Source organism: Megascapheus bottae, chromosome 11 (genome assembly GCF_031878675.1).
Source record: "Megascapheus bottae isolate mThoBot1 chromosome 11, mThoBot2.hap1, whole genome shotgun sequence".
NCBI classification, from domain to species: domain Eukaryota; kingdom Metazoa; phylum Chordata; class Mammalia; order Rodentia; family Geomyidae; genus Megascapheus; species Megascapheus bottae.
The window spans coordinates 8,946,321-8,971,121 of record NC_143519.1 but is presented as its reverse complement, the minus strand read 5'-3'; the positions used below and the strand labels follow the sequence as shown (position 1 = coordinate 8,971,121).

Here is a 24,801-nt window from a genome sequence, read left to right as displayed (position 1 = left end):
GAGTTTGGCCTAGTGGTGGAGTGCTTGCCTAGCATGCACGAAGACCCGGGTTCGATTCCTCGGTACCACATACATAGCAAAAAACCGGAAGTGGTGCTGAGAAGTGGTAGAGTGCTAGCCTTGAGAAAGTCCAAGGACAGTGCTCAGGCCCTGAGCTCAAGCCCAGGACTGGCAAAAAAAAATTAAACAAAAAAACCCCGGCTCCAGTCACCAAAGCCACGGCTGAGGAGGAGCCGCCCCCAGGTGAGGCCCGACGGGCGCCGAGGGCGGGCTCAGGGTGCCGGTTGGGTCTCCACGGGACCGGAACGGGCGGGGCCACGGGGCCAAGGGGCGTGACTTGGGTAAGTGGGCGTGGCGATCACGCTGCGGGGGCGTGGTAGCGCAGCCTGGAACGCGCAGGGGGCGGGGCTGGACGGCCGGCGGGAGGGCGTGGCTAAGCTGTGCCGGGGGCGTGGCGGGGGCGGGGCGGGGGCGGGGCGGGCAGTCGGGAAGATGGCGCAGCGTCTGTTGAGGAGGGCGGCGCGTGGAGCGGTGGCAGCGACGACGGCGCAGCACCGGCTGTGAGTGCACGTCTCCGGTAGTCTGCTGCCTGTCCCGGGGCTCGCGAGGCTCAGCTTTCCGCACGGCCAGAGCGGACCCTGGCCGGGGGCCGCCGTGCGCCTGACCCCTGCGGCGGAGGCCGGGCCTCGGGGCGGGAGGGTCCGGGCGTGGGCCGGAACGCGGGTGGTCAGGACTCGGCCCGCCCGGCGGCCCCGGGGGTCTTAATGGGGCTCTGGGGCTGGCCGAGGTGCTTGCTGCTTGGTTCGCCTTGCCAGCGCTTCCCAGACGTTGGCGTCCCCTCAAAACGGCCGAGGGTCCCAGGGAACTTTTGCTTCTGTCTTGATTTTTGGGGTGTGACGAGCTGCAAAGGAAAGTGTCAGTTCACTTAAAATAACAAATGACATGTTTGGTGGAAAGCACCCTCCCTTTCACTTAAATCCAGTCCTTGGGCTTTCCTCAGACCACTTCTGGCTTTTCTAGGTATAGGGTGCCAAGAAATCTATCCCAGGTTTTCCTGCATGCCAAGCACGCACTCTACCACTAGGCCAAACTCCCAGGACCAATTTTATACTTTCTTGGTTTTCTTTTTTTTGTTTTTTTAATTTAAGTAAACACAGCAAGCAACACAGGTGATTCAAACCTCTGCATCGTGAAGAAGAAGAAAAGACAACTGGAGGAAAAGCGCAAACCCTCACAAGGGTCTCAGGGACCGTGTAGTGCCCTTGAGCCACACCTTGAGAACCACTGGCCTAGCATTTGCACATTTGTTGACTATTGGCACACACAGTATCACTTCATTTCTCCCACCCTGGTGTGAAGTATGATGAGTAAACGGAATCAAGAAGCCAAGTACCTCTCATAGCACAATGATCAGTAGCGGCAAAAATCAAGTTCATGGCTCCTTCTCCAGATTGTGTGGCCTGTTAACTACACCCCATCATTAACTATGTCTACATTCCATCACTGTCTCATTCCTGTGCACATCGCCCGGGGCTCTTTACTCCCTTCTCACACCTCCTCCTCAAGCACATCTTACACACTCCTTATCAAAGTCCCGACATTACAGATCTTCATCATGGGGCCTGGTATCTTCGTTGAACTCCAGCATGCAGCTGTATCAGAATTGCTAACCCGCTGCCCAGAGGACGGGAGGAGTGTGCGCTTGCTCACCGTTAGTCTTACAGGTTCCCCTCACGACTGGCATTCCTTAGCTCATCCTTTTCCTTTTTCTGCCTGTGAGAAAATGAGGTGGTTTCGGTCATGTGCAATCCACTTCGATGCTCTTGTTTATTTTTACGGTAGCTTTATCCCCAGATTTTATTTATTTATTTAAAGATTTTATTAACATTGATTTTTACATCATATTTCAAATGTCCCCAGATATTTTTGAATTGAAAATATTGCATCCCCACCATTTACAGGATTGAGGAAGTATATCAGATCTTTATTTCCTAAGAATCTTGTGGGACTCAACTGTTCATGCATACCATCCCATGCTAGATTCTATTTCCATGTCTGTAGTTCACTTTTTCCTGGAAATTATGTGCAGTCTTTGTAGATTGGGTTCTTGGGCATACAATATTCAAGTGAAATTCCTTCATGCCTTTTTGTGGCTTGATGGCTTGTTCTTTTATGTTGCCGAATATAGATGTGCCACAGTTTACGAATACCCACTGAAGGACATTTTGGTTGTTTCCATTTTGTTGTTTAGGAATAAGCCTGATCTATCTAATTATCTATATATCTATTAAAATGCAGGTTTTTGTATAGACATAAATTTTCAAATCAATTGGGTAAATAGGAATACAGAATATAATTATTGAATCATTTGGTGAAATCTGTTCACATCCTTTGCACATTTCTCGACTGAGTTGTGTGATGTCTGTAGGTCAGATTCCATTGTTTTATTCCTAAGCTGTTCCTGGCTCCTTGAGGTGTTTGGAATTTTCCAGAGTAATGAGTAGACACATAATTTTGGATTTTCTTAGCTTGTACTCTACCACTTGAGCCATTCCACCAGACCATGTTTTTCTTGGCTGACTCCAAGAAGAGTCTTACAGACTTTTTCTTTCGCTGGCTGGTTATGAATTCTAATCATCCAGATCTCAGCTTCCTGAGGATTATTAGTGCCAGCCACCAATGCCAAGCTGTTTATTTGTATTTTCTTAAAATTCATTTAACTATGTTTTCAGGTGTTAGCAAGGATCCATTTTAATGAACAAGGAGCTGCCATTTTATACATGACCCCCCCTCTGTGGGGAAGTCCCCAGGTGAAGTTTTAGGGACCCAGAGAGGAAGGTGGACTTCTTGGGGTGGGGCTTCAATAGATATAATGAAATACTTTGTGAAGAGTTAGTAATTGGAAAAACAATGTTTTCCCTGCCCCTAAATACAACTGGAGCTGTGTTCTGCTGTTACATGTGGATTGCTTATTCTGCTCCACATGACTTGGGATCTCAGCAGGTTTAGTTTAGAATTTTATTAGGCAATAAAGGAAATGTTGAGGAAATGGTATTTTTGTTGTCATATAGGTCACATGGGTATGATTTGAAATCCATTGTGATTTGAACAGGTTTGATTTATTCTGTGTTGTGGCATGACTGTTTTATAGCTTATTGCTCTGGTTTGAATGTGTCCCCCCAGAGCTCACATGTTAGAAATTTAATCCCCAGAGCAACAGTGTTGAGAGGTAGAACCTTTAAGAGGCAATTAGGAATGAAGGCTGTGTCCCTTGAATGGATTAATGTTGTTATTGTGAGAATGGGTTTGTTATAAAAAAAAGTTTGACACCCCACCCCCATAATGGGATTTGAACTCAGGACCTTGGACTTGGTCAGCTGGTGCTCTACCAGTTGAAGTACACCTCCAGTTTTTTGCTGGTTATTTTGGATGTATGATATTGTCTCAGATTTTTCTGCCCCTGTTGGCTTTGAACCATGATTCTCTCCCCTGAATAGTTCAGATTATAAGCATGAGTCAGGTGTTCAGTGAACTCTTCCTGTCTTACCTTCCACTGGTGGATGATACAGCAAGAAGGCCTTTACCAGATCTTAGCACATCTTTGTCTCCCAACATCCAGAACTATGAAAAAAGGAAAAAAGTACCTTTTTCATGAGTAGTTATTGGGTTTCTTTCAGATAGGTTCTCACCATGTTCTCAGGCTGGCATTTCATTTGGGATCCTCCTTCCTAGGGTTAGGATTACAGGAATATGCTACCATACCTAGTAATGAGTAACCTTTCATAGAAATTACTCTGTATGTGGTGTTTTGTTATAACAACACAAGATGGTCTAAGAAAGTTAAATAACTGTTGGTTGTGGGGCTTGAACTCAGGGCCTGGGCACTGTTCTAAGCTCTTTGTGCCTCAAGGCTAGCGCTCCACCACTTGGGCCACAGCACCACTTATGGATTTTGAGGGCTTTTCTGCCCTAGTTGGCTTCAAACTGCTATCCTCAGATCTCAGCCTCCTGAGTAGCTAGCATTACACGCATGAGCCACCAGTGCCCAGATTTTTTTTTTAATTGTTATTATAAAGGTGATGTCTTGTGTCTATTTTAGTATGTAACCTAATAACCCAGTCCCAGCATTGGAGATGTTCTCATTATATCACATGTCTGTATGCATAAAGTACACACACACACACATTGTATAACAGCAGCTGTGGATTTATTTTACTTCCAAGTTTTCTTTCTTGGGAAAGGCAGAGGTAAATGTCCCTGTCCCCATAGTTTGTAGATGCCCCTGTTCATGTCTGTGGAGATGAGTTTGTATGTGAATGTGCTAGGTTAAGGGTATGGCATTTGGTTTTCTTTGGTGCTTGCTGTCAGATCACCTTCCAGGAAGTTGTTCCAGCTGGACCCTCGTAGGTCATATCTGTAGTCCTACCTATGGCTTCAAATCCCAGATCATTGAAGATTATGATTTGAACCTAGCTTGGGTAGAAAACTGTGAGACTCATCACCAATAAACTACTCAAAAAAAAAAAAGCCATGGCTCAAGTAGTAGAGTGCTAATCCTGAGCCCAAATGCTCAGGGACAGCATCCAGGCACTGAGTTTAATCCCCACAATGAAAACAAAAAAATGCCACTCCTGTTGGAAGCCCCTCCGCCCCTTTCCATGGCATCCGCAGACCTGTGCAACAGACTTTCTGATGGTTGTACAGCTGACAGCTGCAAGCCTAGAAAGTATCCTGTCCGCTGTTAGCCCTGGTTCTCCCTTTACCCCTGCCAGCCTCCGCTGCCACTCTGACCCAAGTTAGGAGCATTTTGTGAATAGCCAGAAAAGCTTGACCCCTCCCAAGGTTTTCTCTGAACTGTACTCCAGGCAACCTCATTCTTTCTCTTTCTTTCCTCTCTCTCCTCTCTCTCTCCTCTCTCTCTCCTCTCCCTTTCCCTCTCACTCTCCCCTTTCCTTCTCTCTCCCTCTTCCTCTCCCTCCTTTTTTTTTTTGGCCAGTCCTGGGGCTTGAACTCAGGGCCTGAGCACTGTCCTTCAACTTTCTCAAGGCTAGAGCTCTACCACTTGAGCATCAGCACCATTTCCGGCTTTTTTTCTATGTATGTGGTACCGAGGAATCAAACCTGGGTCTTCCTGCATGCTAGGCAAGCATGCTACCACTAGGCCAAACTCCCAGCCCGTCCTTAGGCTTTCTTATGGCTGGAGCTCTACCACTGGAGCCACTGTACCACCTCTGGCTTTTTTCTATGTATGTGGTATGGAGGAATCGAACCTAGGTCCCTGTGCATGTTAGACAAGCACTCTACCACTAGGTCAGACTCCTGGCCCCAGGCACCATCATTCTCTTAAGGAGGCTTTTGAGACAGACAGAGGTGTGCCTGGATACCTGAAAGAATGGAAGCAGATTGCATTGAGATTTCAATAGAAAACTTGGCATGGCTGGTCTGTCATGATGCCACCTTCCTCTCACTGTGATTTGGCTGAGAAGGAAGAGGGATTAGTATTTGCCAAGTTTTTACAAATATTAGTGCTTCACTAATATTAGCTTTCAGAACCCCAAATACTGAAAAACTTAAGAGAGCATTTTCTCCTTTACTGTCCTAATTTGTAGTTCTACATTGCTTTAAAACATAAATAACTGGGCATGCATGAACACCCACATTTGATTCCTCAGTACCACATACATAGGAAAAAGCTGGAAGTGGTGTTATGGCTTAAGCAGTAGAGCTCTAGCCTTGAGAAAGCCCAAGGACAGTGCTCAGGCCCTGAGTTCAAGCCCCAGGACTGGCAAAAAAAAAAAAGGGCTGGATGCACTGGCTCACATCTGTAATCCTAGCTACATAAGAGGCTGAGATCTGAGGATCACAGTTCAAAGCCAGCAAGGGCACTAAAGACCATGAAACTTTTTATCACCAATTAACTACTAGAAAGAAACAGAAGTGGCACTTGGCTAAAGAGGTAGGGTGTTAGCCTTGAGCTGAAGAGCTCTGGGACAATGCCCAGGCCCAGAGCTCAAGCCCCACTACTGACCAAAACAAACAAACAAAAAAAACAGAACAAAACAAAAACCATAAATCTTTTTCTTTTTTCTTTTTGTACCAATACTGGAGCTTGGGGCTTAAACTCAGCACCTTGTGCTCTTGCTTGGCCTTTTCTTCTCAAGGCTGGTACACTACCACCTGAATCACACCACTGCTTATGGCTTCTGGTTTGGTTACAGGAAATAAGAATCTCACAGATTTGTCTGCCCTGGGCCAGTTTGAACCACAATCCTCAAATCTCAGCCTCCAGAGTATGTCGGATTACATGGGTGACCCACCAGGGTCTGCTTTTTTAAAACTTCATTGCAGGGGCCCACCAATAAATAAATAAATAAATAAATAAGAAAGAAATCACCGTGGACTTCGTACCATTTTGGTTGGGAAATAGTGCAGGCTTTTGTAAAAGCACTTACGTTTGACCTGGTCTCTTATTTAATCTCTGTCATTTTTTATTAGAAGGAAAATACTTTTATATTATTTGGGGGCCAAAAGCAAAAATTGAGGGTGAAAAACAGCTCCCCCTGCCCAGTCCTAGGCCACATGTGGTTTGGCCTTAAGGCACTGGAGGGCGCTTTAGCAACAGGAGAAATAACTCATTCGCGTCACTGCCCCTTAACTCACAAGGCTGCTTTCCCTGTTCACCTTTATGACAAATCAAAGACACATGCATGGGCCAGGAAATATTTCTGTACTGCCCTATAAACCATGCCTTTAAAGTTTGTAAGTAAGAAGAAGTAGCTCCGAGCTCCAGCCTCCTCTCCAGACTGCTTCTGCTGCTCTGGGGAGCCTTGGGCACTCTGTCTCTTAAGTCTTACCCAAAGATATTTTACCTCACTCCCTGTACACTGCAGTACCATCAGCCACCACCTCTGTCCCCTGTCCCCTGTCCCCCTGCCTCCCTGTCTGTCTAATGTTTCTCCGTAGCCCTGTTTCCATCGGTTGTCTGCCTGCTCTTCTCCAGCCCTTAGGTAGCCATGACAGCAGGAATTTAGCCTGATTATTCTATTGCTATTATAACCACCCCCAAGAGTCAATATTCCATTGTCCAGAAAAGAATTACTGCCCCCAACAAGAGGACTTTGGACAATTCAGAAATGTAAAATAGTGTTTTGAGCTTTGAGTTATTTTGGTGCATTTGAGCTCATTTTGATTAGATACTGAAGATGGTAGAAGCTCTGATAGACGTATAGTCTGGGCTCTTTTGGTCCCCTCCTCTGTTGCCCCACAACTCTCCTGGGGATGGAACCCAGGACCTCAAGCCTGCTGAGCATGTGCTCTAACACCGAGTCATCACCCAAGCCTCTAGACATATTTGTTTTGTTTTTGCCAGTCCTGGGCTTGAGCTCAGGTCCTGAGCACTGTCCTTGGATTTTTCTCAAGGCTAGAGCTCTACCACTTGAGCCTCAGCACCACTTCTGGCTTTTTCTAAGTATGTGGTACCAAGGAATCGAACCCGGGTCTTTGTGCATGCTAGGCAAGCACTCTACCACTAGGCCAAACTCCCGGCCCTCTAGACATATTTGGATTTTTCGTTTTCCCTTGCCATGGTGGGCAATCTGTGTGGTCATGTGATGTTGCTCATGTCTCTTGTGGTCTCTGGAGGAATGGTGTCTTCATTGTGTCCCTCTCCCCAAAGGAACTGCCTCCAGGTACTTGGCTGGAGTCTGTCACTCTCCATTCCACCCTCTCTCAACCCCTGGCCATTACAGCATTTATCTGAAATATTCTGGATATTTCACACAAATAGGATCATGCTGTATGTGCCAGTCTGTGACGGGCTTCTTTCAGTTAGCATATTTTTAGGCTCATCCGTGCACTCACACAGTGGATATGAAAGAGCCCCTTCCTGGGAGAAGGCGGCTGCCTAGGTCCAAGAATACAGCCTCTCCTTGCCCACTGTGCCTTCCCAGAGCGTCCGGCTCTTCTTCACACTCACCCAGCTCATCCTTAGATGGAGCACGCCTGTTTTCTGTGTGATGGCTGGAGAATCCAATTCACCCTCTGTGCTTGTGCCCAGCACAGTGCCGACACAGAGCAGGCAGGGGCTGAGGAGCTAGAGAAGGAGCACACTGTCAGATGGTCGCAGAGGCAGAATTCATGGCAGAGGGGAACAAACTTCTTATGTGTGAGCGTGGGTGTATGTATGTTTTCCTAGATTATAGATTTGTCTAAACATTCTTGCTAATTGAAGATGTCAAGCCTGAAGGTTCTTTCTTGGCTTGAGTTTTTGAACACAGGCCAGGGCTGCTTTCAGATTCCTCAATATTCTCGTCTCTAGGAAAGAGTTACCAAAACTATATATGAGATGTCCCCTGTCCATTCTGGCTAGCACTGTTGTTTTACTCAGTTGAGTTCTGGGTACAGGGGAGCCCTTATTGTCTTCATATGGCATTATCCTAGCCCCGAGTTACCCTGAAAGATCCTAGCTAGGCTAGTTCAATGTGGCCTGAAACTCCCATGGGTACACGTCCCTGCCTCAAATCAGGACCAAGTCAGCACCTGGAAGACACAATAAAAACAGCCATGGTTTAAGGGCCAGCTACTGTCAATGTGAAGAATCTGGGTGTGAGGATAGCCAAGGCAGAAGTAAAAAAACCCTATCTGAAAAACAGAAGGAGCAGGGGCATGGCTGTAGAGGTCAAGGCTGTGAGTTCAATCCCCATATTGAAAGAAAGATGGCTAGGTGATAAAACAGGGAGGGGTAACTCTGTGGTAGCACCTGCCTAAAGCATTCAAAGCCTTAGCAGCAATCTCAGCACTGCAAAGGAAAAAAAGCCATGGACTTTCAGCTCAAGGAAGGCATCTTCCCAGGCCCATCGTAGCGTTTCCTCTCGTCCTTTTCTGTTTTTTGTCCTCCCACCTATCCCCACAGCCCTGTGCCCAGACACTTTGCTCTTGAGTGTCTCCTCTCACACCAGTCCCCCTGAGCCAGTACTAGTCCACAGCGTGTGTGGAACATGAATCCTCCACGGGCATGCTCTGCAGTTTGCTTGGTGCCCTGGTGGGTGACAGGTAACTTGCTGGCCAGGTGCTGGTCTCCTCAGCACTGCCTCCTCTCTGCACCTGGGTGGGGCTGTGCTGCTAAGTAGCTGTTTCTGAAACCAGCTGGATGACTCCAGCTTTGTTTGTGTGGGAGCCGCTGAGCACTGAGTGTTAGCAGCTAGCCAGTGACCAGCAGGAATGAGCAGATTTTAGACTCCACAAGTATTTCACGTGTGAAATGCCAATCCCAGGCATCAGGCCACAGAGCAGCTCAGGAAGATGGAAACGCACTGTAGGCACAGGTGGGCTTCATTAATTAGTCCACTGTTTGGAGAGAATTAGTAAAGAATGCTAATATTTCCAGGATTATTGTTAATGAGGGATGAGAAACTCAGCTTTCTATCTTCACAACCATATGGTTTGAGGCTTGATGTAGGCTTTCTCTTTTTCTGAATGTTTTTAAACTTGGTTTTTCGTACGGACAGAACTTTTCTTGCAGAATACGTCTATTTTGTCCATCAGGATTTTATTGCATGGGAAAATAGGGGAAATATTTACTTCATAGAACAGCTTGTCATACAAGAAGTTCTAGAACATGTCATGATATAGGTTTTAAGTTAGAAACATTTACGACACATTTCTTTTTATTAGACTCAAGTTTAAGCACAGAGTCCCTCCCTGGTTCTTCTGAGCAGCTTCTCAGAGGGGAGAATGGAGGAACATTTTCCGGATCTTTCTGTGCAGGCTCACCTCACAGTAAGACATGGTCTCCGCTCTAAGCAGCATCCAGCCTCACGTGGCTGGCTGAGTGGGAGAAACAGCTGTGGGAGTAATTCGACCACATTGTCTGGGTCACCAGCAGTTACTGGACTGAGTATTTCATGGCAAGTGGAGTTGCAGGGCTACACCCCAAATCCTATGAAATGCCCAGGTGGGGATGGCTGTCCACCTGGCCCATTCCCACAGAAGTTGACTTCTGAGCAGACTTTAAAAGATGACGGAGAGGGAAGGGTGTTGTTCCTGTGAGAGCAGGGGGAGGGGGGGAGCGGGAGGAGTTCGGGTGTGGGCTGCCTAGAAGCATAGGGGTTGGACACAAGACTGAGCAAGCGGGTTGGTTTAGGCTGATGAGCAGGCAGGCTTACCCGGGACTTTTCATTTGCATGCGGTGGGCAACAGGAAACCAGTGGAGATGTTTAATGTCAGTCTACCCCCATCAGAGTCTTCCCTGTGTGCTGTGGTCTAAGTGGCAGTTCCATGTTTCAGCTCTTGCTGTTTGTCTTACTTGAATTCCATTCAAAAAGAACTCTGTGGCCTGGGAGGTAGGGAGTAAGCAGGGGTCGCTCCTCTCCTCTACTGTACTTGCAGCATTTAAATAGTTCTGGTTGTGTGCAGCTTTCAGGTGACTTCATTTCTCTAGGACGGCACACTTAGCTTCCTACATCTGCAGTTAATTTGTGAAGAGGCCTTAATGAGAAACTTCAAACAGTTTAAATGTCAATTACCAAAAAAGTGAGGTTTTCAAGTTGCAGTATTCTGCTGTATTGGTGATCGGAATGTAATCCCAGGTGGATATAATTTAAGACAGATGACATTCCAGAGCCTTGGTTACAAAGGACTTGTGTATGTGAGACTACACTCTGTGAGGACTTACCTCTGGGTTTACAATCCAGTCTGGCTCTATACTGCTGCCTTTGAATCAGACAAGGACCAAAAGCTACTGCATGCATAAAAAATGTCAAGTAGATAGTAAATGTAATCATTCCAGTTTCAGCCCCTACAGTTCCAGGAAGGAGCAAGTGTACCTGGTCTAGGCATGAGTGCTGGTGGCCATTCCCAACTCTACCGTGAATAAAAACAAGAACGAACACATAAGGAAAGAACTTGTGATGTTTTTATCAGAGGTTCAATTAATAGGATTCAGAAATCCTAATGGTTTTCTTTTTCTTTCATGCCAGTGCCTCCTTTCTTGTGTTCCTTCCTTTGTCTCTATTTTTTTAAATTAAGATAAAATGCATGAAGAAAAAGTTAACTGTGGTGATGAGTCTTTAGCAGAAAGTAAAACCAAAAACATGCAGGATAAATTAACCCTGAATTTTCTCTGTAGGTCAGTTAGTGGGTGTTACATCCTTAGTCCTTTGTCCTACAAAGTAAGTAATTTTTGGCAGCTGGCTTGGTTTTCACCACTTCTAAGCCTATGACAAACGATCCTGGAATATCTTTGGTCTTAAAGAAGGAAAACTTGTGTGTGAGTTTTGAGTTAAATTTTGTTGTTTTCGAAGGCTTTTTTATGTGAGCCATTAATGTGGAATTTTGCTTTATTTGAATTGGAAAGTTTTTAAACTAGTTATAGAGTCTGACATACTGAACTGTTTTCCATAAGCTTTGGCATTTAAAAGTTAATTTATCTGTTCTGTTTGTCTGTTTCTTTGAAACAAGATCTTGCTGTAATAGCTTAGACTGGTCTCAAACTCATGGTCCTGCTTCATACTTCTAAGTACAAACTGCCATCGCCACTGGCTACCTTCTCTGGGCACTGGTGGCTCACCTCTGTAATCTTAGTTACCCGGAGGCTAAGATCTGAGAATAGCAGTTCACAGTCATCCAAGGCAGGAAACACTATGAAACTCTTACCTCCAATAAACTACTAAAGAAGCTACAAGTAGAGCTGGTGTTGAAGTGGTAGGGTGCTTGAGCTGTAACTCAAATGGCACATGTGCTTATGTGAACGCACATGCATACGTACAAGATACTGGGAAAGAAAAGGCACTTATTATATCTTTTTCTTTTATCTTTGCGAGTCTGGGGGTTTGAACTCAGGGTCCTGGGCACTGTTCTTGAGCACTTTTGCTCAAGGCTAGTGCCCTGCCACTTGAGCCACAGCACCATGTCTTTTTTGGGGGGGGCAGGGGGCAGTCCTGGCTTGGACTCAGGGCCTGAGCACTGTCCTTGGGTTTTTTTTTTTTTTTTGCCAGTCCTGGGCTTGAGCTCAGGGCCCAAGCACTGTCCTTGGACTTTCTCAAGGCTAGAGCTCTACCACTTGAGCCTCAGCACCACTTCTGGCTTTTTTCTATATGTGGTACCGAGGAATCGAACCCGGGTCTTCATGCATGCTAGGCAAGCACTTTAACCACTAGGCCAAACTCCAGGCCCTGTCCTTGGGCTTTCTCAAGGCTAGAGCTCTACCACTTGAGCTGCACCACTTCCAGTTTTTTCTATGTATGTGGTGCCAAGGAATCGAACCTGGGTCTTTGTGCATGCTAGCTAGGCAAACACTCTGCTACTAGGCCAAACTCCTGGTCCTCCTTTATTGTTTCTTAGTAAACTTCTTTTTTGTTTGTTCTGGTCCTGGGGCTTGAATTCAGGGCCTGCATGTTGTCCCTGAGCTTTTTTGTTTTTTATTTTTTATTTATTTTTTTTTTTGCCAGTCCTGGGCTTAAGCTCAGGGCCTGAGCACTGTCCTTGGATTTTCTCAAGGCTAGAGCTCTACCACTTGAGCCTCAGCATTCTGGCTTTTTTTCTATGTATGTGGTACCGAGGAATCGAACCTGGGTCTTCGTGCATGCTAGGCAAGCACTGTACCACTAGGCCAAACTCCTGGCCCTCCCTGAGCTTTTTTGCTCAAGGCTAATGCTACTATTTGTCCATTACCACTTGCATACCCTACACACACTAACTAGCATGGAGGGAGGGGGGAGGGAGAGAGGGGGAGAGAGAAACAGAGAAAGAGAGAGAGAGAGAGAGAGAGAGAGAGAGAGAGAGAGAGAGAGAGAGAGAGAGAGAGAGAGAGAGAGGGGAGAAGGGAAGGGTGGGAGGGAGAGAGATATGGAGAGAGAGAGTGAGGAAAGGCAAGAGGAAGGGGGGAAGGGAGGGAGGGAGGAGGAGCTGGGATTACAAGTGTGAGCCACCAGTGCCTGACTTCAGTCAGCTGTTTATGAGAATTGAAAAATTTGGGCTGGGAGTGTGTCTTAGTGGTACAGTGCTGTGGCTAGCATGCAGAAAGCCCTGGGTTCAATTGCTCAGCACCACATAAATGAAAAAAGCCAGAAGTAGCACTGTGGCTCCAGTGCCAGAGTGCTAGCCTTGAGCAAAAGAAGTTTAGGGACATTACCCAGGCCCTGAGTTCAAGCCCAGGACTGGGGAAAAAAACTTTTACTTTTATTTTAGATTGTTTTCCAGCAAAATGATGTAGATAAAATCTCTTATATTCCTCTCTTAACCTGCCACTGATTGATGTTGATGCAAGTAGTCACACAAAGTTAGATATAGCTAAACATGTGATTTCATGAATTTTCTGTTGTAAAGGTTTCTAAGCATTGGTTTCTTTCAATAGCAGCTGATCAGTGTTATATTTGGCTTGTCACATGCTGTTAAAAATTCATATAGATATAGGAGTAGTGAAATGTGAAGTTTACAGACCCATTGGGGACCATTTTGCTTGTATTGTTGACATGATTACTTCTCTAACTTATAATAATGTTTGTGTTGTGGGCATGTTTAAAAAATTCAGTTGTCTAGCTTATCTGATTAGGATGTGAAGTTTAATATTTTCCAGGATTTATTTCTCATATACAGGATCAACTGATATCGATCAAATGTGAATATTTAACAATCAAGTATCAGACAGCTGTGAATTTAGGAAGTGAATTCACATCACCCCTATCCCCAGAGAGGCTGTTCGGTGATTCCTGATTCCCCAAGGTAACTCAGTAGAGCCTATTTGAATTAATTATCAGTCTAGGGAGTTGGAGCAATCATTTGAAATACTGAGTGGAGAAGTTTCTTGTGCCTAGAAAAGGCAGGGGCCAGAAGTGAGAGAGGGTCTCGTCCTTTCCCTGGCTGCTTCTCACCTGTGACATTGCACCAGGGTGGCAATAAAATCACAGGAGTTCATTTTATGTGAAACCATTAGCAGCCTGAGAATTCAGGACTAGCTGCCTCTCATACTTTAATACACTGGAAGGTGTCATTTATAAGCATAGAGGGCAGCAGGAAGGCAGAACAGGCTTGTAAACCCCAGCTTTCAGCCCTGACAGCAATGGTATTGTAATATAGTTTAAAGTCCTACGTTATCAGAATTACAAATATGTCTTTAAGTGTGGTAGACAAGTCCTGGGAAACATCTGTCTATACGGAGTGACACGTGACCAAGTATTTGCAGCTCACTATCATGGTAGTGGTACTTCCGTTCCTTAAACCAAAGATCAGTAAGATCAGCGGTGCCACAGCGTGAAAAATAGTTTTTGTTTGTGTGTGTGTGTGCATGTGTGTGGACCACTGGGTCTTGAACTCAAGACATGGGTGCCTGGTTTAAGTTCAGTTCTTTGGGAAGACTATGTACCAGCACCTTTCTGCTTAAAGATGATGTTTATTAGTCTGAAGACAACTTCTGTGAATGCATCTGTGTAGTCAGGTACAATTTCCTCTAGTAGTGTGGCCAGAAAGGCCATGTGCAGCAGCGGCCCCTCCCAGCCCCAGGCTCTGAGATATTCCTCGAGGTGGGCTGACTGGCTTCTCCATAATTAGGTAGCCTTGTGTACTGTGAGCAGGAGTGCCCAAGTACTGTCAAGTAAATCCCATTTGGATGTTGGGTACAAATTCTCACCTTTGCTTTTGAGGCTGCTGGAGATATTACTATTTTACCCCACCCTACCTCCCCCATTTTTGTTGGTTGTAGGACTTGAACCTGGGGCCTGGGTGCTTCCCCTGAGCTCTTCAGCTCAAGGCTAGTACTTTACCATTTGAGCCAAAGCACTACTTCCGGTTTTCTGGTGCCCAGGCTGGGTTTGAACTGTGAGCCTCAGATTTCAGCCTCCTGAGTAACTAGGATTATAGGCGTGAGCCACCGGTACCCAGCTTACACAATGAGTTTTGAGAGAGATATTGTCCAGATTGATACACTATAAAGCTCCTCATCCATATACATACTGGTGCCTCATTGGCCTTCACCTCTTTCTTTACTTCCTTCTCTTCACTCAGGAGATACTTAATCGTGTGGACCTTCCCGTGATTGTGACAAGTGTTCTTTTTGGAGTTGAGGGTGATTTGGGTAGGGCTGCTGGCTAGTGTGCTTTCTGAAAAATAGGACCAGTTCTAACACAGGCCCAGGCTGCAGGAGCCCAGACGGGTCAGAGTGTGCTAAAAGTGGAAGGGCTGCAGTCAGGAGAGTGCCGGCAAGGGTGAACTTTGCTACTTTCACAGGTTTTCACTAAAGTAGTTCTGAACAAGAAAGCGTTTGATGAAATCTTACCTAGTTCAAAGACATTATTTTTGGCCTTTCTTTTTTCTTCTCTCCTTTTTTTCCTTCACCTTTCCCCTGTGACCTCCCATTCCAGCTGAGCCCTCCTGTCCCCAGTTGTCCTGTACTGCTGGTCTTAACCCTGTCTCTGCCCTCTGATGAATCCTATTCTTGTGAAAGACTATACTCTCTTGAGCACGTTCCATATGCCCAGCACTGACGTTATGTTGGCTAACAGACCGCTAGGAAAGTATTCCTTTACCTATTTACCGAGGAGGAGAGTCAGATCCCAGGAATCTTGCTGGTTTATACATTAACTAAGGGAAGGATCAGGACCAAACCCTGGATCTGTGCCATGTTTACCCAACCACTACTTATTAACCATTTAATTTGGACATTTTTGTGGAGGAGAACTCTTTTATATTTCCCCCCTCCCAAAAAGAATATTATTTTTAAATGGTCATGAATTGGTGATTTGTTAAGTAGTTATGGTACAGTCATACTATGGTAATGCTGTAGCTAGCTTTAAGAAAAACAAGGTAGTTTCCATGAATGGTAATTCCTCTACTCCTACTATAGATTGTGTTGTCTTCCATTGTAGATCCCTTCCCTGTGGTTTCTGCAGGATTCTGCTTGAATCTAGCACCTCTAAGAACAGGTACTAAAATACTTCATGTTTCAGGTGCCAGTAATTCTCATGCCTATATCCTAACTACTCAGGAGGCTAGATCTGAGGGTTGCAGACAGAGGAAGTAAGAGTTTTATCTCCAATTAACTGCCCCAAAAAAATCTCCATGGAGCTATAGCTCATAATAAAATGATAGTCTTGAACACAAATGCTCAAAGTCAGCACCCAGGCCCCGAGTTCAGGCCCAAGGATTGGTGCACATGAAAAGATACTTTATGCAAGTTTTATTAATGCAATCTATGGGGGGAAATCTCAAAGAGAAAGGAGCTACAGAGAGAAACTCTAAAAGTTTATAAGAAATGAGACAAAAGCCAGGTGCAGTGGTTAACGCCTGTAATTGTAGCTGCTCAGCAGGCTGAGATCTGAGGATCAAGATTCAAAGCCAGCCTGGCCACAAAAGGACCCGAGACTCTCATCTCCAATTAACCTCTGGAAAACTGGAAGTGGGGCTTGGTTCGAGAAAGGCAGTAGCCTTGAACTGAAGAGCTCAGGGACAATGCCTGGGCCCCTGGGGTAGGGTGGTAGCCTTGAGCTGAAGAGCTCAGGAACAGCACCCAGGCCCAGTTCAAGCCCCATGACCCACAAAAAAAAAAAGAGACAAATCCATTGGTGGCCACTAAACTATATGGCTCTCAAGAAACTTGATGAAATAGTAGCACAGGAAACTGGGAACGGGTGGCTCATGCCTGTAATCCTAGCTACTCAGGAAATTGAGATCTGAGGATTACAGGTCAAAGACATTCCAGGCCGGAAAGTCAATTAGACTCCTATCTCCAGCTGACCACCAAAAACCGGAAGTGGAGCCAGGTGTCCTGGAGGCTCTGTAATCCCAGGCTGAGATCTGAGGATCATGGTTCAAAGTCAGTCCAGTGAGATTCTTATCTCCAATTAACCACCCCAACACTGGAAGTGGCACTGTGGCTCACAACCAGTTCAAGCCCCAGGACCAAAAAAACCCAACTGGAAGTGGACCTGTGGTTCCAGTGTAGAACACTCACCCTGAGCAAAAGGCAGCTCAGGGACAGCGCCCAGGCCCTGAGTTCAAGCCCCAGGACCCTAAAAGGAATTAGTAGTAGAAGAAAGCTGAAAGAACTGCACAAAAATATCAGTTGTTGTCCACCACAACAGAGATAAAGTTTGATGTGTGTATTTATTGGCTGTGCTGAAGTAGAAATTACTCTTCAAACTAATATGCAGAATCCAAAATGCGTGTAACATATTGCACACAATGTCCAGTGTCCGATCAAAAGTCATTAGTTAAAGAAGGAATAACAAGAGTCATCGTATTCATAAGTTGGCATGTTGAATTAGAAACCCTTTGTACAACTAATAATTTTTTTGCCAGTCCTGGGGCTTGAACTCAGAGCCTGGGCACTATGTCTGAGCTTCTTTTGCTCAAGGCTAGCACTCTACCACTTGAGCCACAGCACCACTTCCAGCTTTTTCTGTTTATGTGGTACTGAGGAATTGAACCCAGGACTTTGTGCAGGCTAGGCAAGGACTCGACCACTAAGCCACATTCTCAGCCCTATTTTACTTTTTGGTGATGTCACGTTTTGTTTCTCAGGCTGGCCTTGAACTCCTAGATTAAAAAGATGCTCTGCCTCAGACTCCTAGATATCTGGGACTTATGCATACCTCTGAATTATATACTTTATAAAGTAGTGAATGTACATTAACTCAATTGAAATTTTTACTGGCTAAGCTTAAGAGCAGATTTCAGGTATCAGAAGAATTAGCAAACAAAAAGTAGATTGTGCTGGTGTACAGCTAAATGGTAGAAGGGATAGTTTGGACTGCAAAATAAATTTGGGGGGGTATTGGGGTCTGAACTCAGGACCTTATATTTGATAGGGTGCCAAGGTAGTAGGCGTTTCCCTGTTGGCAGTGTGCTTGCTTGAACACAGAAATGTTATGGTTGAGTGGAAGAATTCCCAACTATTAAAGCCAGTCTTGCTGGGTACCAGTCGCTCACACCTGTAATCCTAGCTAATCAGAAGGCTGAGATCTGAGGATCATAGTTTGAAGCCAGTCATAGCAGAAAAGTCCACGAAATTAGCCAGCAAAAAGCCAGAAGTGGGGCTGTGGATTAAGTAGTAGAGTACTAGCCTTGAGCAAAATTGCTTAAGTACAGTATCCAGGCCCTGAGTTCAAGCCCTGGGACTGTCAGAAAGAAAAGAAAGAAGGAGGGGGGTGCCTTCTTGAGAAGTGCAGCCTAGTCCTTAAAAGACAAACACAAAGTCTTAGCAAGCTGCAAGTTGTGGGCAGATGGTAGTAAAAGGACTGTAACAGTATACATCAAGTCAGGATTTATTGGTCTTGGGCTGGAATGTCACACAATGGTAGAATGTGTGATTAGCATTCATGAAGCCCTGGGTTCAATGTCCAGCAACATTGAACACACACACACACACACACACACACACACACACACACACACCATACACACCTTACACACCTTATAGGAAAAGCCTTCTCCAACTTACAGCTTCCTAATTCAATAGTACCTAAACCTTTATAATTATAAAACCCGCTGATGTAGCTCTACAATTCTCTCTCAAACACAACTTCATGATAGGTAGAACTTATTTTGGTGCCTGTTTTTTTTTTTTTCCCCCTGAGGTCTATAGAAACAAAATGTGCGAAGGGAATGCATGCAGATTCTCCTGGGACTAATTAAACAAGATTCAGAGAAAGAAATCGGGGAAGATTTAGGATACCGAAGATTAAAAAAAAAAGTAACTTTCGGGATAACAGCCGTCAATTTTTTCCACTCGAGTGTTTTTCAGAAGGGCAGAGGGCAAGAAGCATCATACATCTTCTCAAAGCGGAGACACATTTCAACATGGAGATATTAGAAGCAAATTTGGTGCCCAAGACAGGTGCCAGATTTTAATTACAGTTGGCATTTCTGAGCATGCTTTTGGCAGAGGTGGCCATCTTGTTGGAAAAGCCATGGATTTTGACACTAGCAGTATGGATGCCCAGTTGAGAAGGATTGAAAATAATTTCCCTCCTATTTCCATCCTGTTGCTTGTGAGAGAAAACGTCAGTAGCTAATATTTAAACAAGATATTCTCTGTTCAGAGTAAACAGTTGTTGAATTGTCTTGGTGGCTTGGTGTGTTGGCTCTCAGGGTACTAATTTCTATCTTAGAGCCTTTTTAAAAAGACCCAGTTAAAACAATAAAAGATGTTTCATTACAAGAAATGAAGTTGGCATGTACCAGGTTTTCCATTAAGTTCCAGGTCACAGACAAATAAAGAAAGTATGCTAGGGGGGAAAAATCCTTTTTAAAAATAATTAGGGAGCTGTCTGTTTTGTTCACCAGATGGAAAATCCGTGGTTGTGGGTGGTCTGTGTTGGAGAGGGCATCTCACAATTGGCAAGACGATGCCTTTAACTTTTCAAGTCCTCGGACAAAAATTTCAACACCACTGACTGTTCCGAAAGCTCTGAATACGTGTCAACCCTTCTTGGCTCTGCTCGCCTCAATTTTATTTCTTTTCTAAAAAGAGTCTATAGGTAAAGTGATCACGGGATGCCAAAACTAATAGTCCATTGTTCTTTGGATGTGAAACAGTCCTCCTGTCAGCCCTGGTTTCTGCAGCTTCACTGGCTAGCCGTGCATTACGATGGCAATGTGATTGGTGGGCTTTTGTCAGTGATTCGAGGCCCCTCTTACTACATCTATGTACTCCATCACAGATAAAGCCGCTACAAATTCCTAAAGCCTATGAAATCATCATAGGTTGTGGTGGAAGGATGTGGTATCATCACTGTGTTTAGGGCTTCCCTTGATATTTGGTCAAATGAAGTCAGTGAGCAGGTAGGTGTTTCTCCCTGCTTTCTTGGACTAATACTAGTTTAACAGATTAGTAGGTTAAACTAGTAGGGATGGGGTTTGTTGTTGTTGATTTTTGTTTTTGTTTGTTTTTTTTGTTTTGTTTTGTTTTTTGCCAGTCCTGAGCGTGGGCTCAGGGCCTGAGCACTTCCCTGGATTTTCTCAAGGCTAGGGCTCTACCACTTGAGCCTCAGCACCACTTCTGGCTTTTTGCTATGTATGTGGTACCAAGGAATTGAACCCGGGTCTTCGTGCATACTAGGCAATCACTCTACCACTAGGCCAAACTCCCGGCCCATTGATTTTTGTTTTTTGATGCCATTACAGGAGCTTGAAGTTAAGGCCTGGATGTTTTCCCTTTGTTGTTTTGCCCAAGACTGCCATTGTACCACTTGATCCACAGCTCCACTTCCAGAAATTTGCTGGTTAATCAGAGATATGAGTGTCATAGTATTTCCTGTTCTTCTGGTTTTGAACTTTGCTTTTAAGATCTTAGCTTCAAAAATAGCTAGGAGGGGCCTGGAGTTTGGCCCAGTGGTTAAAGTGCTTGCCTAGCATGCATGAAGACCCAGGTTCGATTCCTCGGTACCACATACATAGATAAAAGCCAGAAGTGGTGCTGAGGCTCAAGTGGTAGAGCTCTAGCCTTGAGAAAGTCCAAGGACAGTGCTCAGGCCCTGAGCTCAAGCCCAGGACTGGCAAAAAAAAAAAAAAAAAAAAAAAGTAGCTAGGATAGGGGCTGGGAGTTTGGCCTAGTGGTAGAGTGCCTGCCTAGCATGCACCAAGACCCGGGGTCAATTCCTCAGTACCACATACATAGAAAAGGCCAGAAATGGTGTGGTGGCTCAGGGTAGAACACTAGCCTTGAAGAAAAGCCCAAGGACAGGGCTCAGGCCCTGAGTTTAAGCCCAGGACTGGCAAAAAAAAAAAAAGTAGCTAGAATTACAGGTATGACCTACCAGCACCTTACTTTACTAGCAGAGTTTAGAAAATAGTAGTTTTGGGGCTGGGAGTTTGGCCTAGTGGTAGAATGCTTGCCTAGCATGCACGAAGACCCGGGTTCGATTCCTCGGTACCACATACATAGAAAAAAGCTGGAAGTGGTGCTGAGCCTCAAGTGGTAAAGCTCTAGCCTTGAGAAAGTCCAAGGACAGGGCTCAGGCTCTGAGCTCAAGCCCAGGACTGGCAAAAAAACAACAATAAAACCAAGTAGCATTTTCTTTAATATGCATTAAAGTATCTTTTTTTAAAAAAAATTTCTGTCTTACATGTTACATGACTTTATACCTGCAGCTGGGACTTTGAAGTGTTGTATATTTGAATATGAACTGTACATATATTTATATTAATATTTTAAAATGTATTCAACCTCCCAAATTAAAGGAAAAAACTGATAATTATAGAGGAGCTATATTCTTAAAATTACCTAGGATGCTTACATATATAAACTGTCAATGTGAGTGAAGAAAGTCCCGGAGCCATGACTTGGTTCTTGAACCATTCAGCACCTGTCTTGGGTGACTGCATGGTCCTGTGGGGATTTATCAGCTCCATGGCCTCACACAGATTCTGCACAGTCTACCCTGCTTCTGGGCACTGAACAGTGGGTTTTGCAAAACAGAATTTCACTTACGTTTTCTGCACTTGTTCGGTTCTGTACTGTGCTATTAATAGACCCTTTTGTTGTTCACGCCAGCTCTCTTAGAGCATGAGACAATGACATGCGGAAACCAGTTTTATCTAAAATACTACCCATTGGCACCCATTTTCTGTTTGATAGGCCAGGTGCAGCCTGATAAGAATAGAGGTTTCCTTAAAAATCATGTTGCGAAGGTGATGCAGCTCTCTAGATATAAATGTGGTTGGCTTTCCAGGTCAGTCTTATTCATTTGCCACTGGGAGATGATGAAACATAGAGAAATCTAGAACAGAAACAGCTACAAAGTCTCATATGCCAAGTATTCTGGGGGTTTTGGTCTGTTTATGCCTGTATTGGGGCTTAAACTCAGGCTTCCGCTCTTTTTAGCTCAAGGCAGGCGCTCTACCTCTTGATCCGTTGCTCCTATTCTGGCTTTTTGCTGGCTGATTGGAGATGAGTACAGAGGATTTGTTTACCTGGGCTAGCTTTGAACTGAAACCTCAGATCTTAGCCTCCTGAGTAGCTAGGATTGCAGTGCCCCAAATGCCAAGTATTCTGTGATTCTTAGTGAAAAAAGTTTGGCAGAGGAGAGGAAATTTAGGGCAGAGATAGAAGGCTCAGGTGTGCATCTACTTTTACTCTCACTGCTAAGGAGACAAGCGGTGTCACATATCCATCTCATTGACCTCCTCCAAAACTTCACTAACTCCCATCACTAAAGAGAAAAGAACTTACATGCCCATATGGTGTCCTGTGGCACCTTTCCAGAATCCTCTCCATCCCATCCCACCTCCCCAGCCTGTACAGAACCTCACTAGGAAAAAACCCCAGCTCTTTCTTGATTCCCTATCACAGGTCACACTGACCCTGCAACCGTGAAACCTCCCTTTCTTGATTTCTTGATTTTTACCAGTCCAGAGGCTTGAACTCAGGGCCCAGTTACTGCCACTTGAGCCACAGCACCACTTCTGGCTTTTTCTGTGTATGTGGTACCCAGGAATTGAACCCAGGGCTTCATGCATGCAGTCGAGCACTCTACCACTAGGCCACGCTCCCAGGCCCTGAGACTTCCCTTTTATTGTGTGTGTTAAGATCTGCTAATCCAACATCACCTCCTCCAGGTCCTGGAGATGAAGAAAACATCCAAATATCCTTTTCTTTATAAAAATCAGTCACAGCAAAACGATCGACACATGACCCAGTGCCCTCAAGATGGACGGGCTTTATCTACACATGCTCGACATGACCCTGGGGTAGGCAGGACTGTGTGCGCAGTCTCAGGATCCTGGGATATGTACATTATCAGGGACAGGCAGAAAAGCCACCCAGAAGGGCAAGGCAGCAGGGGGTGTGGAGAGAGACTGGAAGGTTGCATTGTTGAATTCTAGGTTCAGAATTGCAGACCCACTGGTTCCCAACTTGCTCCAACTCCTAGGCGAGTGTCTGTACCTGCCTGCATGAAGGCATCAGAACTTTCTCACTGGTATGCCACAGTTCAGTGAAATGTGATTTCCCACTTGGAAATAATTTCACTTAATCTTGGATATTTGTTTAACAATTCAGATATACCACATGAGAAAATGCTGTCATTTAAAACATTTTTTCCATTTGTTTTCTGCTTCCCCCCTTCTTCCTCCCTTCCTCCCTCCTCCCTCCCTCCCTCTCTCCCTCCTTCCTTCCTGTTTTCCTTTGTTCCTTCGTTCCTTTCTTCCTCCCATTCTCTGTCTCTGTTTGTCTGCTGCCTGCCTGTCTGTCTATCTCTGTCTCTCTCTGTCTCTCTCTGTCTGTGGGTCTTATCTGTCTGTCTCCCCACCCTCCACTTTGCTAGTTTTTATTGACCTTCCCTCCTCCACTCTGGGATTCCTGGTCCAGATCTAGTAAACCAGCCCTGCAGACTCAGTTCTGGCTAACTCGTTCTTTCTGCTAAGATCTATGAAGATGCTAGGGAATGGGAAATATACCCAGCAGCACAGCAGGCCAGAGGTTCCCATTCACTCACTCTTGTCCAATGAGTGTATAAACTAAGAAACAGTTTATGCGGTGGCCAAAAAAGCCCTCCCAAATGATGGCACTGTCTCAAAGGTGGTCTGTGTCATCATTTATGTCATCTAAAACATGGGAAGGAAGAAGTGCGGGTTGGTCCAGAGCTCCTGGCCAGCTCTGTGCCCTTGACATCTCCCTCTTCTTTCTGTCAGTAGGTGGATATGCACTGAGCGTGGGTCTTCCTTGGGAAGCTCAGAGCTAGGTGCTTGGTAAGGAGGATATATGTCCTCTCATCTCACCCTCACCCTGTACCTCTTATACCGTCTGCTCACTCTTAGACATCTCATCAGCCAGGATACCATTCCTGGACAGTATCTCCCAGAGACTGGGAGATCGTCGCCTTCCTCAGGTGGGTATCTGGGAGGCTCTCCCTGCATTACCCCAGGAACAGACAGTGCCCGTGGTTGTGTTTGTATCTCAAAACCAGTTGATAGCCGAGTAGTGGGAAGCTTAGTTGTGCTAGCTGAACACTGTACCCATGTGACCCTGAGCCAGGGTATGTGACAAGGAGGGGGGCCCTGGGACTTACGGGACCCATCCACTGGCACAGAGTCCTGCCTAATCCAAACCTTCTGCCCCTCATTGGGGCATGGTACATAGGCTTGCTCCCTGTCTAGACTGCCAAAGCAGTCATCAGAACGCTGTATTAATTGAGTGCTGTGTATAGGGAAGTGGGTAGGTAGAAATGAGTGGACACAGCACAGGGGCTTCTTCAGAGTCCATAGTGCGCCATTTTTAATTAGGTAGTGTTTGGGAACCAGTTACAGTGTCATGGCAATCCCAGGATTCCCGAGGTGGAATCAAGCAGATCTAGCCTGGACTGCATCACCAGACCCTGCCTCAAACACACACACACACACACACACACACACACACACACACACACACACACACACACACACACACACACACACGGTCTGAGGTCTAGGAAGAAGAAGGGAGGAAGTGAGGGATGGAAGAAGGAAAGGAGGGAGGGAAAGAATGAAAAAAGGGAGGGAGGGAGGGAGGGAAGAACAAGCCAAGGTCATACAGGTAAGAACCTCAGGTCTTCACCTGAGCCCTGCCATGTGGGCTGTTCAGCCAGGGCTGGGAAATGAGTTTCCTGCTATTGAAGCAGCTCCACGCTGCCCCTGACCACACACGCTGTCCTTGCTTCGGGCCCCCCATCTTTCTGTCAGTAGATGAATATGCATGGAGCCTGGGTCCTCCTGGTTGCTTGCTGTCTGTTCACTGTGATGTCAGGCCTGTGAGGTGGGGGAACAGGTGGGTGACACAGTGAGTTCAGTGACTTGCTAGTAGTGATTGCGTGTGGATGCCCAGAAGAACCAGGA

The 24,801-nt window shown here is 45.5% G+C and overlaps 1 protein-coding gene across 3 annotated transcripts in view; it reads left to right on the top strand.

Moving 5' to 3' along the window:
- The first annotated feature begins 486 nt into the window (after window positions 1-486).
- Window positions 487-24,801, top strand: part of Clybl (citramalyl-CoA lyase) — a 177,643-nt gene continuing 153,328 nt past the window's right edge. For all 3 annotated transcript variants that reach the window (XM_090341927.1, XM_090341928.1, XM_090341926.1), the window contains exon 1: window positions 487-560. In XM_090341927.1, the coding sequence (XP_090198053.1) occupies window positions 493-560 (68 nt within the window). In that variant the 5' untranslated portion in view covers window positions 487-492. The remainder of the gene's footprint in view (window positions 561-24,801) is intronic.